Source organism: Halichoerus grypus, chromosome 8 (assembly GCF_964656455.1).
Source record: "Halichoerus grypus chromosome 8, mHalGry1.hap1.1, whole genome shotgun sequence".
NCBI classification, from domain to species: Eukaryota; Metazoa; Chordata; class Mammalia; order Carnivora; family Phocidae; genus Halichoerus; species Halichoerus grypus.
The window spans coordinates 126,245,908-126,265,264 of NC_135719.1; the positions used below are offsets into that span (position 1 = coordinate 126,245,908).

The following is a 19,357-nucleotide window of genomic DNA, read 5'->3' on the forward strand; positions in this document are numbered from 1 at the left end:
CCTTTCTCTCATCTGTGAGATGTTCAGCATTTATAGCTCCTTTGCAGCACTTACCGGGTGCTATGACGACTTTGAGACTGAGAATTTATAGACAAAGCAAATGTAGCCTCTGCTGTCCTTAATATCTACACCCACACACTTCCCAACACTCCCTACACATGGTAGCTCAAGTCTCGCTGGGATGGGGTGGATGGAGGAGGCTGGGGACATGGACTGCGGGATCACAGTCTCTGTATGCCTGTCACATTCCTGTGCCTCATTCTTACCCTACACTCTTGTGACATCACAACAATCTCAGAAAATCTGAAAGCCTATCTTCACGGAGAGTTCAACTGCCTGGTGAGATTTGCTTTGCTAAAAACCAGCGCATCGTATAAAAACCAGTGCCTCCAAGTTCCTTACAACCAACATCCATTTGATGGAACAAATATTAAAGCAAAGGAGAAAGTATGTATTGGCTGGAGTTTGGGGACTGTGCTATAGGAAGGGCAGTTATGGAGAAACATTTAGCCCTGCCTTGCCACAGTGTGATATAGAAAGTGAGATGAAGTTCTAAATGAACAGGCTAATAAGAGAAGGTGATGTTCAGAAAAATTTGCCATATTGTTGCCTATTAGCTACATGTGTAGTAAAGGTGAAATACAGCATAGTTCACTTTGAATCTTTGAATTTGAGTCAAATGTTAGACATTCTGAGCATTTCCACAGCTGATTTTCTTGGCTCTCTCTTCTCTGTTCTAGAAATAATATAAAACTCTTAGAAGTTATTTGCAGGAAATATGTACAATATAATATTTTAGTATTGAGCAAGAAATAACAGAAAAACTAGAGAGAATAATTAAAGCTCAAAATTTTGATGGCAGTAGGAAATGTGTTACTAGTAGACTATGATGAATCTCGAGGTTCAGGATGGATTTTGGCTGGAAATGGAAACTATTAGATGCCATAGAAGGGAATATGGAGATAAGGCCCAAATGAGAGTGCACCTGACTTCCTCTAAGTCAGTCATTGTAGAACTTGCATATTACAAACCCCAGAGGCTTGTGCTTTAATTGTGAGATACCATGGCCTGAGTACCACCACCGTCACTCAAAGTAAGCAAGTTTCTCATGGCACTCACCACATTGCCTTACACAGCTGAGCATTCTTGCCCCCACCCAGAGGTGCACCGTAAAAATTCCTGCTTCTGATAAAAGTTTCTACTTGCTTGAGAAACTTTCTTTTGTGATTTGGAGACTGGGCTTGGGTTACTGATGTGATTAAAAACAGCTTTTACTATGAAAGTTTGTGAGATTGCAGTCCCTGCACTATGTGTGCAATTGGATGAACAGACCTCTTATCCGTAGTCTCTTATATGACCTTCTCTTACCCACTGTCCTACCCCTTATACTCACAGACCCCTGCTTCGTGGACACACACCTGAGAATCTGTCCCTGGTCGTCTCCATATAAGAGGGCCTCGTTACTCTGATTTCTGATGTACAACAAGAAGGCATTAAAGTAAATGCCTCCTAGGAATATCTGTTAAGAAGCCACTTTTAGAAAATAAAAACAATCTAGCCTGCCAGTGAGATGAATTCTGACGTAATAGTTATAACGTAGTTAAAAAAAACCCTTTAATATCTAATTCCTGAGTCTAGATTGCTACTTGTGGCTAGAAACTTCTACAACCAGCAAGCCAGAAATAGAAGTAGAATCACAATTGATTAATTTTCTGACTTTGGGTGCAGTTATAAATAATAGTTTCATTCTAAATTCGAATACCTGCCGTAATCAATATGGAAATCTCAAGGTTATTCAGCCAGGCCGTTCCTGCTGTTCCATCTGTCTCCTCCCTTGCGTTCACTTGTTCATTGGATCCGCCCACTCCTGCCTCTACCCTTCTCTTCATTTATACCTGGATGCCTTTCCCCACCACCCCTCCTTGCACTCAGAGCCCATGCAGTTCCTGAGCTGCTCAGTTGTTTCTTGCACGTTCTCTTCATTAAGCTTTTCTCTTCCCTCAATAATGAGAAAAGAGATAACAGCTTTCTCTGGCCCCTCCTTTCCTCACTCTATAACTCCTGTTCGACTCCCACTCAACACTTTGCTTTGTAGAATAATGAGAACTTTTTATTTGCATATTTAGGTACTTATTTCTATTCAGTCATTGGTTGCCACATTTCTCTATATCTCTGGAAGTCCTTTGGGAAAGAGCGTGTCTTTTTAACTGTGTAACAGCATGCACACTGAGGGATCCCTGAAGATCAGATGTCAAACTCAGAAAAATTCATAAGTAAGCTCTCAGCTTTTTGGTACTGTTCTCCGAGAAGATTAGCTGAAAGTGTGTAATTATACAACTGAACTGTGGGAGCCAAACTGTGGGAGGAGATGAGTGAGGATGTGACCTGTCAGAGGTGAGATTATGTGAGTAGAAAACCCTTCATCTGTGGACTTAAGAATACATTACACAGACTTTCCCTTAACTAGGTATTTGGAAATCTCTCTGAGAGAGGCAGAGAAACCAAAGCAGACCCCTGAAATGACGAAGCTATGTGGGAGAACACAGACGAGAGAGGAGCCTGGGCTCCTGGACTCAGCGGACATTCCACTTTGCTCCTTCCCCCAGGGCTCTGTTGGGGTCATTAGGAATCAGGCTATAAATAACTAGGCGGCCTGAGGTCAGGCCTCAGGAAGGTCTTATAACCTTATCCCAGTGTTGCTGCGTCTCTGCCATTGAAATGACCCTTAATGTCAAAGGAAATCTGCAGAGGAAATAACAGCAGGATGATTTAAGTCACTATGAGTATTTCTCTTTAGTTAGACACTGTTTCCTTTCTTTAAGCCCTGATAACCAGGTTTGGGGTAAGATTGTTCACTATGAGATTCTTCTTTCTTCTGTGTACAATTTCCTGGTCACTGTACTTCAAAAAGGAAAAAAACAAAACAAAACACCACAGGGTAGTTGAAGAAGGTCCAGAGGAGAACCAAAAATGAGAGAAAAGGGCTGCCAGATAAGACTGTTCTAAAAATTAATGGGGACCTTTTTTAAAAACAGTGGGGAAATACATAAAACCTAAATTTATCATTTCTACGTGTATAATTTAGTGGCATATAGTACATTCAGAGCTTGTGCAACCATCACCACCGTCCATTCCAGAACTTTCTTGTCATCCCAAACTAAAAACTCAGTACCCATTAAACAGTAACTCTCAATTCTCCTATTTCCCCAGCCCCGGCAGCCACCATTTTACTTTCTGTCTCTATGAACTTAATTCTTCCAGGGACCTCATAGAAGTGAAATCATGCAATATTGGTCCTTTTGTGACAGACTTATTTCACGTAGTATGATGTCCCCAGGGTTCATCCATGTTGCAACATGTCAGAATTTCTTTCCTTTTTAAGGCTAACATTTCATTGTGTGTATAGACTACATTTTGTTTATCCGTTCACCTGTTGATGTTTTCACCTTTTGGCTCTTGGGAATAATGCTGCTGTGAACATTGTGTACAAGCATCTGAGGCCCCTCTTTGGGGTATATACCTGGAGGGGGTGGGAATTGTTGGATCACATGGTAATTCTGTGTTTAGCTTTTTGAGGAACTGCCAGAATGTTTTCCACGGGAGCTACACCATTTCACGTTCCCACCAGCAATGCATGAGAGTTCCAGTGTTGCCTCATGCTGGCCAGCATTTGTTTTTTTCCATTTGTTTTGTTTTGTTTTGTTTTTAATAGTTGTCATCCTAATGGGTATAAAGTGGTATAAATGGGGACTTTTCTACTTGGAAGAAGTGGACTGAGAGGGCAAGTGTAGGCCTGTAGTTATGAAGACTTCAGCTGGGATTTACACAGACGGTCACCAGAATCTAAAATTTTGGAATCTAGATAACGAAGAAAGTCAGAGTATGTAACAAACAGCCTAGCATGAGTACTGTACAGTCCCCAAGGCCACCAGCCCTTCACCTTCCTCAGATGTACGGGCTAAACATCAGCTCAGCTGCGACTCTATTGAGGTAAATTTAGAATAACAAAAAAAAGTATCTTCTCAGACCAGTTGTTTTATCCCATGATGGACACATGAGCTCACTAATGGGTAGTTAAGAAAAACCATGAATTCTGTGAAATTCACCCCTATACTTTTGAAGTTGATGTTAGAGAAGATGATTGCTTCTCTGTTCCTACCTGAAATTGAACTTGCCATCCCGCATCTGAAGCTCCCTGGCTCCTCTCGGAAGCCCTTGTGGCCTTCACAGGGGACTGAGGTGACTATTTTCATTATTTAACCTTCAGCAGATACTTATGTACACTGACCATGTGCCAGGCCTCGGGATAAGTGCTACGAATAGAATGGAGAGCAGAGCCGACCCTGACTTTGTCTTCTTGGAGCTACAGTTCAGTGGGCGAATCAGATCATTTATCACACAAATAGATTTGTAATTCCACACTGTGTTTTGCTCTATACAGGAAAAACACCTGTGATATTTCCCTCTTATCCGTTAGGTTGTTCATACAACCTCTCTAAGAAATAATGCTTTCTTTTCTCTTTAGGAGCCTTCAAACAGGAGGCTTTGCCTGGGAGGGAGAGGTAGAAAACAACGCGTATAGCAAGGCTACAGGGGTGGTCCCTCAGCACAAGTATCACCCCACAGCGGGCAGTTACCAACTCCATTTTGCCCTGCAGCAACTTGAACAACAAAAACTTCAGTCCCGGCAGCTTCTGGACCAGAGTCGAGCCCGGCACCAGGTAATTCAGATAAGGCTTTTCCATATGCTAGTATCTTTCTTCTATGGGGGGGGTGGGTGTGGAGGGATGGGGAATCAGGTCAATGGGAAACGTGGGAGTCATTTCCCAAGTGTTTACCAACACCGCCATGGCTTGGACGATTCAGGGAGAATCTGCTCTAAGGGAAGAAATGTGCTGAAGCCATGATGTTGGCTTTGCTGGGAGGTAATGCTGATCCAGGTTTGACATTTTCTCTCACTGGACTGTTTCTCTACAGAAATCTCTTGTAGCATTTCCCCTTTCTGTTGCATGATGGTAGTTCAGTAAGCTCCCCAAGGGTCTACTTTCCATCTCCCTAAGAGCTAGCATTTGAAGCAACTCTTTTTTCTAAATGTACCACTTCCTTGTCTTTACACACTTGGTGCACATAAGCACACATCAGTCCTTCATGACCTGTCAAGATTTTCAAGGTATAAATAATGTTTCAAGTTCTTCTCATAGGAAATGGTCATAAGTTTGGCTTTTGGTCTTCCGGTTTCACAGTTCACAAAACAATACACAAAAGTGTAAGCGTATACACGAAAATCCTTGCTGTCCTGGCATTTATGCTCTAGGCAAACCCTGGTTTCCTGTTCACTGTCTCTACGATGACAGAAACTCCTGAGTATATGTGTGAGGGAGCTGTGTAAGTGAATTGTACTCGTGTGTCAGTGTGGCCCAAATTACAGAGAAAGGATGACTTCACAGAAAAATCAGGCCTTATAGAGTTAACTTTTTCTTGATGATTTCAGGGTTATCATTAGAATCCATTACTATGTTCTACATGTTCTTTTGGGCTGAATCAGTACTGATTCTATGAGCTTCCCTTTTATCTGGTTACATGAAGAAATATATCAGTTTGATCTCTTGTTATTTGCTCCTATAAAAGTGTAGTACATAGTGTGCATTAGTTTGTGCAAAATTAATATTCACTCAAAGGCTAAGGCAACATTTCCCAAAGTTTTTTTCTTTCCCTCTAAATAAAGCAATTATCATATGCTCTCTATCTCTACTTAATCTTTTTAACTATTGTCCAGGTCCAGACATTTTATTTTTTCGATTTCATTTATTACGTGCTCATCTTTTTCTATGCTGGTATACTCTCTGTATTATATTAACTCAGTGTAATTTACGAGAAATCAAAAGTATAGGTAGTTGTGAAGTAGTTTTTACTGGAGGAAAATCCAGACTTCTTACCTGGGAAGCATGGAATGTAGCATCTCATTTTGATCACCACACTGCCCTCCATCACACAGTAATTTCCTCATTTAGAAAGTCTTTGGGATAGGCAGTTTGCATTTTCACAATTGTAGATACAAATGTGTATCTTAGTTTTTTTTAATCTATGTAAATTTCTTAAAACTTGTGAACTTCTGAACTCCCTGTCATGCAGAGTACTTGAGAATGCAAACTTAATCAGATCCTGGACAGGAGAGGTCTCAAAAATAGCCTTATTTCCCTTATGTGAGCATAAGCGATGATCTAATGAATCTAGACAATTGGGCCCTTTTAATGCTTCCATACCTGGAAATAGTGATGATTTTTAAAGTGATCGTAGGGCATTGAAGTTTGGGGGGGGGAGACCGTTTTACTGATTTTTACTTTTAGAAACTGCTTCATTTAAAAGCCCATCTCATTCTTTTGATTAGCTTCCAGCGACTCACATTCCTTTGAAAATTCAGAGTACTTCTATTCTTGTGTGGATTTTTTTTTTTTTTCCAGTGAGGATTACAGTGGTTTAGTTTCACTGAACTATGAAGTATATGGAAAACATGTTTTTTAGAATCTGTCAGAATATCTGTCTTAGGGAGGAGTTAGAACTCCCAAGAAGGGAGTTATCCCGTGTCTCCTGGAGAGGGAACAGAAAATCATTCATCATAATTTTATATATGTTTATAACATCATTTGTTTCTTCCCCCTGTTCTTCTAATCCATAGCTGATTTAGGTAAAAATGAGTCAGGGTGAAGTTCTGGGACTGTGGGGAGAGCTAAAGAAACTAAATTCGTAGCTTGAAGAGTTTATAACTAAGAAAATAGCAAATAAAATATTAAATGTCTCTTTTTCTTGCCTACCTTATGGCTGTGCTAGGCTTGACCATTATAATTATCACCACGTTGTTGATGGAAGCCTGCTTTGCGTTCTCTGTGTTTCTGCCCTTGGGTAATAGATAGAGGTGGTTTCTCTGATGAACTCCTTATGTTTGGGATTCATTTTTCTAAAGTATACATAGCCAATGATATAAGTAACAATTTGGTTAATTGCCTGTTTGAGGGTAGAATTGAAATCTAATTTACTTAACATTCATCCATAAGAGACACCTATGGAACAGGCCATTAAAGGGGGCTTTATATTGTATTGCACTGTAGTGTATTGAATTATATTGATTATGTGCATGGACTGTGCCTTTCATAGTGATTCCCTAAAAATATTTTTGGGAAACATCGTGCAACCTTTCTTGCACTACACGCAGAGGAAGTTCTCCATCCCTTTCTGCACTTAGGTAGCCAGCTTATTAAAGGTATTAATTTCAAGAAGGCAAACTCTGATTCAGGATATGTTTGGAAATGGACACCTCTAACCGTTCATGCACAGTAAGGTTTGATCTTCATCTCTGTCTAGCGTTGCACTCATAAACTGAGAAAGTGTCATGTACTGAATCCACCTCAATAAGAGACTGGAACTGTAACATGGGCATCGGAGAGGAAGTCACCCAGAGCCATTGGCAGGATTTCCAGGGACTGAGGTACAAGGAAATAGGTGTGATCCAGTCCATTTGATAGAAAGCAGGATAAACAGAGTAAGACAAAATTTAAACCATGCACTTGTACACACTGATGAGTAAAACCAGCAGTTTTAAAGAAGAAATCATTCTAAGTCAGACAGGATCAGTAAACTTTTTTTGTAAATGGCCAGATAGTAAATACTTAAGGCTTCATAGGCCATAGAGTCTCTGTGGCCACTATTCAGCTTTGCCATGGTAGAATGGAAACAGCCATAAACAATATGGAAATGAATGAGTGCGGCTGTCTTCCAGTGAAACTTTATTTATTAAAAATGGGTGGCAGGCTGGATTTGTCTTACAAGCCCTAGTTTGCAGACCCCTAATTATGAGCAACAGAACCATTTGGAGGGCCTGTTAAAACACCGATTGCTAACCCCACCCCATTTCTGATTCAGTAAGTTTGGGAATGGGGCTCAATTATTTCCATTTCTAACCACTTCCCCAGGTGATGCCAGCGCTGCCCTTTGAGGGACCACACTTTGAGAATCATTGAGCTAGAGGGAAAGAGATTAGGAACGTCTCCTCTTCAGTTATTTGTTTTCTGTCCTTTGGCAGGGAGACTGAACATGTTAAAACTTAGTGTTGCCCTTATAAAATTTCAGGCAATCATTGTTTTATAGGAACTTTGTTTCCATCTTGTTCACTCCATCTACTACAGTCTCCTTATAAATAAGTTTTCCAAACCTGAAAACCTTCGTGTGCATTTTTCTTATCAGGGTACATTCTGCTCAGCAATCATGCTCCCAGGATTCAAGTTTTATGGTGGACAGGAGATAAGTAACGGGACAAATTCCTCCCTCTTTGTTTTTAATAATAATAGCCAACACTCAGCACTGTGGCCCAAGCACTGTTCCAGGTGTTTTACATATATTCATTTATTTAACATGAGTTTCAGGGTGGTTGGAGACATGACAGAATCCTGGTCAGCTCGGGGTGGTAAAATGAATCTGTTATGTGTTGATCTATGCCAACGTGTGTCTTCTCTCTGGTTTACACTCATTGCTTCCCACTTCCTTCTCATTCTGGCTTCCTGCCCCTGAAGGAGAAGAATAAAAAACTTTCCTTTCAGCTGAGTCGGGGGACTTTCTTGGGCAGCAGTGACTGCTGGTGACATCAGCATGAGTAGCCCTCCGTGCTGGGGGGCTGTGAGGAGGGCCGCACCGGCTGTGAGGCCCAGCTGACCTGATTCTAATTGCCGACATTGAGCTGATGTTATTCTTGGCCCGGGACAGAGCGATTACTCAGTAGTTTCTGTTAAAGTGATCCTTTGTTAAACTTCTGCTCCCAGCCCCCCTCTTCTTCCCTCCCACTCTCTTCTCTGCCTCATCCAGACTGAAAAAAGCCCAAAAAGCAGAAAAATTAAGGACATTTTGATGGCCAGGGCAGAATTGCTGAAGTTTCTTTTAACAACAGAGGGGAGAGAGGGGGGATTTTAAATACATCTTAATTTTTCACTGGTTCCGTCCTCTATCCAGAGCCCTTCAATTGTTAGTAGACTTAATTTTGGACATAGTGAGATAACTCAAGGTGAGAGAAGACTGTGCACCCTGAACTCCTTTCATCCTTCCACTCCATCTGTCCTTTACTTCCCCCTTCCCACCGTGCTCTCTTCTGTTGGACTGAGCTAGATCAGTAAGGGCCAACAGAAAGTAACGGTCCTGTAACAAGTGTGGGGGGTGGGCTGCTCTGGGTTCACACCACAGGGTCTTTCAGTTTGCTAGTACATCTTGAGTGCCATATGTAATGAGCTTTTTGCTAATGGTATGTGTGTCCATGCACAGCCTCACAGGTATGGAAAGGATTTCCATATAAGCCCAGCCAGGTCTTGTTATACTGCTCCTGAAAGTCCATTGCATGTGTCTAGAAAAATTCTGCCCCCCTACAGGAATGAATACTGTTTCTCCAAGGCTTCAGCTGCTGTGTGTTTGTTTTGTGGGGGAGGGGAAAGGGAGAGAAATTCAGCAGGCACCCGGACTTTTCCAGGCAGCCAGCAATAACATGCTAGCTCCTCAGCATGGCACAAAGAGAGCAAGCAAACAGGCTGGCTGTGCGGGGGGAGTCTTTCTACATCCTTCTAACAGAGTGTCCAGGAGGAAGATTGGACTGGGGATATTCAAGAGGAAGAACTTATTTGTGTGTGCTTAAGTTCCTGGACCATGTTGGCCTGTCATAACCTACTGCTAATTTGTTTTGTTTTGTTGGGCATTTTGTTCCATTTTGGTTTTCCTTCTGACTTTTATCAGGAACTCATACAACACTTAGTTTCTAGATGATGATGATGATTGATTGATTGATTTTCCTAGAACCATTTGATTTAGTAGATTTTGCCAAGCCAAACTCTTTTCTTCTTACCTAATAAAAATATGTTGAAAATATGTGAAATGATACGTGTAAAACTACATTTAGCTGTTTGGGAAATAGGCCCTCTGGACAGGCTTTGGAGTCAGATAATCTTCCATTTAAATCTTGCTTCTGTCCAGCCCATGCCTGGGACAGGCTATTCAAACTTCTCTGGACCTCAGTTTGCTTACGTCTGCTAAGGAGATGATAATATATATCTGTGCGTATCATGAGGATCGCGATTCTCAGGATGTTACCACGTGTCAGGCACTGAGCCGGGACTTTTATTTGTATTATCGCATTGAATCCTCCCAGTTGTCCTCTTATAAGCCCCACTTTACAGACAAAAAACCAGATAATCACTTCAGGTGACTTTCTCAGGGTCACATAAGTAATAAAAGGAAGAGTGGTTTCTTAACCCAGGTATGCAGCCCACATAGCATCCAGCCTCCACTATCACGCTGTATGCGACCATCCTGACGATACAGTAAGGCATTCATGTATATTTTATACACACACACACACACACACACACACATATATTAATCTATGTGTATTATTACATAAATTTTTAAGTTGCAGTTCATACATCCACAAGTGTACTTACTGACACCTATAAAACTGTATTTGAAAAGTCCTCTTCAGGTATCGTAACTAGTCTGCTACCATTCATCATATACACTGTCATAAAAGAGAAGGTCTACTGAACATATATAAACTCAGGTCTAGACATTCTCCCACGTATCTCAGATTCTTAAAGAAATGTCTTAAGAAAGTGTTCCTTTAGAACTCTTGGAAACACCCATAGTTTACCCTCCTTTGTGTTTTTATTTTTTAGTAATAGGGTTAGGGACTACCGAGTCGTGCAGTATCCTGAAATATGTTCTAGAAGTTTGAAGATTCAGAACACTTGTGTGGGTTGTTATTAATAACATAGGAGTTATCTTTTCAGTTATCACATTGTCCTTTCAACCCTGTTACTGTGTTTCTGTGATGGTGTTTCTGAGAAGACTACTGGGAAACATGACCGGTGTCTACAAATGTGACTACTGTAGGTGATAATTTTGCATGATTACTATTATGCTTGCTTTTTCAATTCCATATAAATCTGATTCTTAATGCATTGTTATAATAGAGGTGCTGCTGCTGGAAAGTGCCCGTCTGGAATCTTGGAGGCAGGAAGGTGAGGGGCAGGGAAACGGACACAGAGTGAGTTCCTCCTGTGTGCTGGATGTAACACTGTGTCCATCCCACTGAGGAGGGAGCTCAACGAGTTTAAGAAACTTACACAAGGTTGCATTGCTAGTTAATTACAGAGATAATATTCAGACCCAGTCAGAGAGCTCCCAAAGCCCTTTTCCACTCTACCACCCTCCCTCTTGAGAGAAGTGACTCTATAATTTGCTTTTTGTGTTACACATTTCTCATCAGTCAGATAAGGCATTCCAGATTTACTGATGCTGCTGCTACTATAGACCCATACACACAAATATAAAAGAAAGGGTCAACGTAATGAATCAAAGTATAGAACTCTGCTTGGCTGTGGGTATGTTAAAAGGCAACTGTTCACCTACCAGCTGCTTGGGATCAACCTTGTTTGTTGTATAGCCTTAACATGTGGTTTTGCTCCTGCTGCCTGGCGACCAGTTTCGTTCTCTGCCCTCACTCTGTGACCCGTGGTTTGTTTTTCTTTGTCTGTGGGCATATGGGGGACTCACAACTGTAACTCTGTGAGATAATGAAAGACCTCATCCTTAAATATAAAGAACCACGTCCATCTGAAGTGGACGCAGCCCCAGGAAGAAGCTTAACAAATGGATGACAGCAAGCTCTATGCAAGATGCACAGTAGGTCAACCATGTGAGATTCTGAGCCAAATAAGACAAACCATACATCTGAAGGCAGAGACAATTTGGATATTTATAAATTCTGAATTTAAAGTTGTGAGGGAACTTAGAGGTTGCCTTGTCTGATTATTTCATTGTACTCATCGGAGATATAAGACACAGACACATTATCAGAAGAACAAGGACCCTGATAGAGAAGTAATTCCCTACAACTACTAGCTAACAAAAGATAAGAGACAATTGAAAACAATGCTATGAATTATATCTTTTTAAACAATTGAACTCTCAATCTGGGGTCATTGCTGATCTTTTGAGGTTATCTTTATTTATATATGTTCATATATACTTTAACTTTTAAAATAAGTAATAAAAATTTGCTTATAGACAAATTTTTTTCAAGCTTTCATTCTTGGAGTAAAGCTAGTGAAATCTGGGTCTTTTAAATGCATCTGATGAAAATTGGACACATTGCTACGTTTGCTTTAGATTTGCTTTGGAAGGGAAATATGATTTCAGTGGATTTGCATTTGAAGGGAATCAGCATAACATAAATAAGGAAGGCTGTGTTGTGTAATGGGGCTCTGAAATCAGACTCTTTGTGGGCACGGATCCTAGCTTGCTACTTAGTAGATGTGCCATCATGACAAATTATGGAACCTTTTTGTGCCTTGGTTGCTTCCTCTGTATATAGAGATGATGACGGGACCCACCTCAGGGGTTGGGAGGATTAAATGAGATAATAGCATGTAAAGTGTTTAGGGGAATGTTGACCCAGGGTAAAAGCTCAATAAAAATTCATAGCTCTTGGGGCACCTGGGTGGCTCAGTCATTGTCTGCCTTTAGCTCAGGTCATGATCCCAGAGTCCTGGGATCAAGCCCTGCATCAAGCCCTGCATCGGGCTCCCTGCTCAGCGGGGGGGATTCTGCTTCTCCCTCTGCCCCTCCCTCTGCTCATGTTCTCTCTTTCTCTGTCAAATAAATAAAATCTTTTTGAAAAATTCATGGCTCTTATCGTGATGTATTACTTTTTTTTTCATCGTGGTAAAAACACATAGCACAAATTTACCCTCTTAATAATTAAGTGTATGATACAGTATTGTTGACTATGAACATTGTTGTGTAACAGATCAATAAAACGTTTTCATCTTGCATGACTGAAACTCTATATTCATTGAACAACTCCCTGTTTTCCCCTCCACCTGGCCCCTGGCAATGACCATTCTATTTTGTGTTTCTATGAGTTTGATTACTTTAGATACCTCATATAAGTGGAATCATACAGTATTTGTCTTTTTCATGACTGGCTTGTTTCACTTAGCATAATGTCCTGAAGGTTCATCCATGTTTTAGCATATTACAGGATTTCTTTCGTTTTTTAAGGCTGAATGATATTCTATCATATGTATATACGTTTTCTTTATCCGTTCATCTATTGATAGGCATTTAGATTGCTTCCACATCTTAGCTGTTGTGAATAATGCTTCAATGAAAATGGTTATGCAGATATCCCTTCTATTATGTATTACTTTTTTTTTTTTTTTTTGAGAGTGCGTGAGCAGGGGGCGGAGGGACAGAGGGAAAGGAGAGAGAGAAAATCTTAAGTAGACTCCACACTTAGTGCAGAGCCCGACACAGGGCTTGATTTCACTTGATTTTCCCTGAGATCATGACCTGAGCTGAAACCAAGAGTGGGCCGCTTAACTGACTGAGCCACCCAGGCACCCCCTATTATGTATTACTTTTAACCTTAAATGTACATAGCATTGTAATTTTAATTTCGGGGTTTTAGTTACCCCCCTCTTCCCTGTGCCAGAAGCAGAAGTTGGTTAAGATGATATTAAAGAAAGTGTTTAGGAGAAGTTCAAGGCTCATAAAGTATTAATTGGCTACTTTTTTTTGCTTATATTTACATATTTGAACAATTGAAAATAAATGCAAATTAATTCGTTCACAATTGCTAGTGGGATATGAGAAGAAAAAGTAGAAAGGATGATTAATACTATGATGGGCTGCTAGTGAGGGAAGGTCATCTACATTACATCTTAGGGCTACTTAATTTCACCAGGTCTTCTGGTCATTGACTGCAACTCTAGCCTTAGCCAGCTGCCTCATGGTTGGACTTCTTTGGTCATAACACACACCTGGCCCAAAATCAGTTCAGTTGTCTTGATGCTGTTGAAAAACCAACTCAGAGACTACTGCTGGAATCTTTGGTTTTATCGGATGACAGAGTCTGAGGCTCAGGAGCATATCTAAGTATCTATTAATGACCGGCATTGTTTCTCAAATATACAAGTAGAGTTGACTTAGGAACTGCCTAAAACACAGTGGTTTTTGTTGGTGAATAAATTTTCATTACAGGTAAGCAGCTGTATTCACATCCTGGAGAGCAGATCATTTGAATTAATAAGAGCCTTCAGTCTTAGTTGCTAAAGAAGACAGAGCCTCTTAATTGATTTTAGAAATAAAAGGATATGCCAGAGAACTTCTGATATCTTTGACCACTCAAAGCCCTATCCTAGGTATTCACGTCATCAGTCTCTCTCTGTATGAACAGTAGCATCTTCCGGGTTTCTGCCCCATCCCTGTCAGGGTTATAGCACTGCTCCCCGCCTTGTCCACAGCACCAGAAGTTGTACTCTGTTTCTCTTGCTCAGCCTCCAGTCTTGTCCCAGCTGACAAACATTGTGAATGGAAGACAGCCAAGAACTCCATACAGTGTGAGACAAAGGCCTTTTGGAAGCTTGCTTTTGCTAAAATAGAAACAGCTACCCTCACCCTCACCTTGGCCCCCAGCTTTTTACAGCATCATATGATTGCACAAAAGACACAATGTGTTCTTTGCATTGAACAGCTCTTGGCTGGTTGTAGTAAGGTGAGTGATTAGCATCTGACATGCTCAGGAAGATATACCATCCCAGTACTTGAGCTGCCAGAGAGCAACATTCTAGAAGCAGTTTTGTGTACTATGTAATGGGAACTTTATCCAAGTTAGGATAAAATCTCAGTGGGGAGAATAATGCATAAAAATGTTTTCTTTTCTGGAACCAAAGTAAAAGGGGTACAAAGAGACTTAACCCATTGAAGTAGAGTTTAACGTTTCCCTACTTTATCTCCCTTAATTTAAAAAAAAAAAAAATGAATTTAGAGTTATTTCACAACAAAGAGTTATCCAGCTCTACTTCATCACCAAGAAGCCCAAGTAAAGACGAAAAGAAGTGTTTTTCTGGAAGGAATTAAAAAAAAAAAAAAGAAAGGAAAAAACCTCCCAGAATTTAATCTCTGAACAGTATTATCTTTCTAGTAAGAGAGCCCAGATCTTGCTTCCCCATAACCTTCCAAGTTGCAGTCTGTGTTCTGTCTATCAGAAATTCCTCCTTCCCACCCACGAGTACCCTTCTGTTGTGGGAGAAGGAGGGCCTTTCCAGTCTTTGGCCTGGGGCCAAGCCAACCCTCAAACTGTGGTTTTCTCTGAGTCTCCTTACTGAAGCATGGCTGTTTCCCACACCCAATAAAGAAGCAAAAGTCTTGTGTATGTTGACCAGGTCTTGAGTGGAGGCCAGTGCTTACACAGCTCTCACATTCCCAGGACATTGACTGATGACGGTGTAGCCCCCTTCCCGGTTGTTAACCCACAAGTGCAGCGTGCTAGTATTGTGCATCCAAACCTCACCTTTCTTAGGATTTATACAGAGAGAACTTTATCTAATTCTTCTGTCCATTTATGAATGAATATCAGGACAAAACAATTCACATAATCTGTCGTTGAGGGAATTGTAGGATTGGGGCCAATATGCTATGAGAGGCCGGGGCAGGCAGATTTCTGCCAACAGTCTAAATAAAGTCATTTATATATCTGCTTTTTAACATTGCCTAAGTACTTTCCTGGGTTTCTTCTTATCAAATGTGATTGCTTTAATTTCATTACGCATAGCCTTGGTTTTGGTGAAATACCTGGGAACTTGTCTACATTACTGACTCTTTGGAATTTTGGATGGTACAGAATTGTGAGCATTTCATTATCCATTCAGAATATTAGAGTATGGTTACTGAACAGCAACTGAGAACCTAGAGGCTTTTTTGCTGTATTTGGAAAGAGTATCTGCTTTTTTGAGATGCAGTACATTTATGTTATATTAAGGCTTAAACAAGCGTGACTCTTTGGTAGATTGAGGATTATATCTCAGCTCAGTTAGGATTTCATTTTGCTGCATCTAGCAGACCCCTCTCCCCGCTATGGCTTACCAAGTTGGAGGTTTTTTTCCCCCCATATAATCAGAAATCTAGAGTTAGGCTCTCCTGAACTCTGTGGTACTGTCAGGAGCCCATGCTTTTCCTGTCTTTATGCTTTGCAATCCTTAGGAAGGATTTTACCCGATGCTAGCTAGATATCCATATTCTGGGTGGGAGGAAGAACAGTAAGGGGCAAAAGTTGTGTACTAACCCAGTTTGCCCCTCTTTAAAGAGCTTTCCTGGAAACTGCACCTGGAAATTTCTGTTTATATCTCAGAACTATGTCACATGGTTATTTCTAAGTACAGGAGAGATTGGGAAATACAATTTTTTAGCTGGGCACACATCATTACCCAAACAAAATAAGGGCAGTATTATTAGGAAAAAGGAAAGAAGTGTTAGTATCCAGGCAAATGACAGTCTCCTAAGCAATAAATTCTCCTAATTCCTTTTGTTATTTGAGGTAAAGACTGATCTTATCACCACAGAACATCAATATCTAAAGGCCTGCCATAAAATTTGCATCTAGGAAGATGAATTATTTTTTATTTTTATTTTTTTTTAAGATTATTTATTTATTTATTTGACACAGAGATAGAGACAGCTAGAGAGGGAACACAAGCAGGGGGGAGGGGGAGAGGGAGAAGCAGGCTCCTGGCCAAGCAGGGAGCCCAACGCGGGGCTCGATCCCAGGACCCTGGGATCATGACCTGAGCCAAAGGCAGACAGTTAACGACTGAGCCACCCAGGCGCCCCAAGATGAATTTATTTTTGTTTGGGATCTACAGAAGGGCTTACTTATATTTTGTGGCTGAGTATAAGTTGAACACAAATAATACACTAGGCCCTATTCAAAGTCCAGAGAATGGTCCTAGTACAAGATTGCATCTCTATGTAAAGACAAACTTGCCTGTTTTCTTGTTATAGGAATTTGGTTGTTGAAAAAAAAAAAGTGAGTAGTGGTTATAATACGAGTTTTGTTATTTGCATCCATGGGATAGATGTTTATTAAGCACCTTTTATGTACAAGGCCGTCTAGGCACTGTGAGTGAAAGAAAAAGTAATCAGATGTCAATCCAGCCATCTCCAGTGTGCATTGTCCAGAAGGAGAGAAAAGGACATACATCAGTGTCCATAGTACAAGGTAGAATGTACTAAATGTGATAAGACACATACAAATAAATTGTTACAAGCATTCAGAAGAGGAAAAGATTATTCCTGCCAGAGAGAAGTGAGTAAATATGATCTGGGGAACCTAAACACATGTTTTCATTTTAAGAGTTTGCTTTCACAGCTAGTGAGCATCATCATAAGACTAGAAAAATATGTTGATAAATGCATAACCAACTGCCAGTCACAGATCATTACAGATAGGCAGACTTGCATGTCATCCCATCCTTTGGTTCCTCAGTAAATTGAGGTGGAGGTTTAGGGAGGAATGGAGCATTTGTTGAGTGTCTACTATAACCCTAGTATTTGGTCTATTACAAGAATCCTTTATTGAATGCCTGGGCTAGATTTACATATGTGATCTTCATTTAATCCCCAATAATCCGGCAAAGTAATTCTAATTGCCGATGAGGAAGCTAAAGGCCAGAGAAGTTCAATAACTTGAAAAGGTCACCCCGTTTATAAGTGACAGAGCCCACATTTGCACCCAGGCACGTTTGACTGCAAAGCCATGCTGTTTTCCACTTACCTGAGTCTCTGCCTTTCACTCATGACCAAATCTGGATTTGTAGGCATGGTAAGTGTTGAACAGTGAACTGCTTCTTCAGCCCGGCCTAATAGTGAGTGCTGTACCCACCTGGTTGAAACTTGGGTGCCATTTGGATGCTTTGACTTGTATTCAGAGTTAATTTTGTTACCTGCTTAAATCTTAAGAGAATTGGACTTTCTTTTGACCTTTGAATAATTTATTTTTGTAATAAGTAACTACATATAGATGGTACAAAATTCAAAAGGATATAAATGATATATAGTAAACAATTAGTTTCCCTCTCTCCTGGACCCCCAGCTAACTAGTTCTCTTCCATGGAGGTTACTAGTTTTTTTTGTATATCCTTTCAGAATTGTTCTGTGCAGATACCAACCTTATGTGTATGTTTTTCTGTGTGTTTGTGTATCTGTGTGTGTTGGTGTGTGTATATATATATGTGTGTGTGTGTGTGGTTATGCATATTCTTTTTTCTTTTTACAAAGATAGGTGCTTATTATACTCACACTGTTCTGATCTTGCTGTTTTGTTTTTTTTTTAATTTTTTTATTGTTATGTTAATCCCCATACATTACATCATTAGTTTTAGATGTAGTGTTCCATGATTCATTGTTTGTGCATAACACCCAGTGCTCCATGCAGAACGTGCCCTCTTTAATACCCATCACCAGGCTAACCCATCCTCCCACCCCCTCCCCTGATCTTGCTGTTTTTATTAATTTTTTTATTTGTATTTAGATGTCCCAGCAGGACTTTTTGGCAAAATAAAAACTCAGTGATCTTGAAAATATGGTTCAGTTGTCACCTTGGCAACATGTACTGAATGGATGTTCTTTACTGATGGCAGTTCCTTTACAGCATGAAAAATTGCACTCCATGAGGAATATTTTCATTTCCAAGAGCCCGTGGCTAACAGTGGCTTTTCTTCTCTGCTACTCATTCAGTGAATTTGTCTATGGATGGCTGCTGTAGAGCTCTTCAGCCCTCATTCTGATTTCTAATGTCTTCCCCAGCCCGAAGGAGGCACCTTTTTTTTCCCTTTCTTCCTTATGAACAAAAATATTGATAGAGGCCTGAATGAGGCATCTTTCAAGCACTCTTCAATCTAGGCTCACGTGTTGGGATGTAGTGGTAAAAACAGAAACCTACGATAGCCCTTTCCTGCCTCCCTCCCTCCAGTCGAATGTCTCCCATAGATGGGGAGACCCTCGGATATGGAAAACGTACTGGAGAGGAATGGATTTGTTTTTGAGGCTGCCTTGCTGCACCCTTTGGTTACTTGTCCTCAGAAGGCTTGCTGGAGCAGAATCAGGGTTCCTGGGCCCTCTCCGACCATCTAAGACCTTCCCACGTGTACACACTCCCTGCCACCCAGTGCCAACCTCCTGGCTTTGCCCATGGGCTTGGGTCTTCCTTTGTTCCCCTTCTTTGCGTCAGAGATGGAGGTAAGCGAAGAGCTCTTCAGTTTCTCCTTTGGATGGTTTGCAGAGATGAAGACCATCTCAGTCAGACTGGTCCATGTGAAAATGCTCTGACCCTCTTCCTCTGAAATTGCTTTGCTCTTTCCTTGTCAGGCCTGTGCATCAAGCACATTTACTCCACACAAGACTCTTTGATCCCCCTCAGACCTGCCTAGCCCAGGACCTTTGGGCACATTTCCCTGAAATGGGACATTCCGAGGCATGAGTATAGAAAGAT

General features: G+C 40.8%; 1 protein-coding gene across 21 annotated transcripts in view; it reads left to right on the forward strand.

Annotated features, from left to right (window-relative positions):
- Positions 1-19,357, forward strand: part of TTLL5 (tubulin tyrosine ligase like 5) — a 274,823-nt gene that overhangs the window by 188,875 nt on the left and 66,591 nt on the right. For 20 of the 21 annotated variants that reach the window (XR_013440787.1, XR_013440786.1, XR_013440789.1 and 17 more), the window contains one exon: positions 4,526-4,721. Coding sequence is in view for 17 of the 21 variants with exons in the window: in XM_078053980.1 (XP_077910106.1) it covers positions 4,526-4,721 (196 nt within the window). In the remaining 4 variants the exon portion in view is untranslated. Of the gene's footprint in view, positions 1-4,525; positions 4,722-19,357 lie in introns of those variants that run through there. The other variant, XM_078053996.1, reaches the window with a different exon arrangement.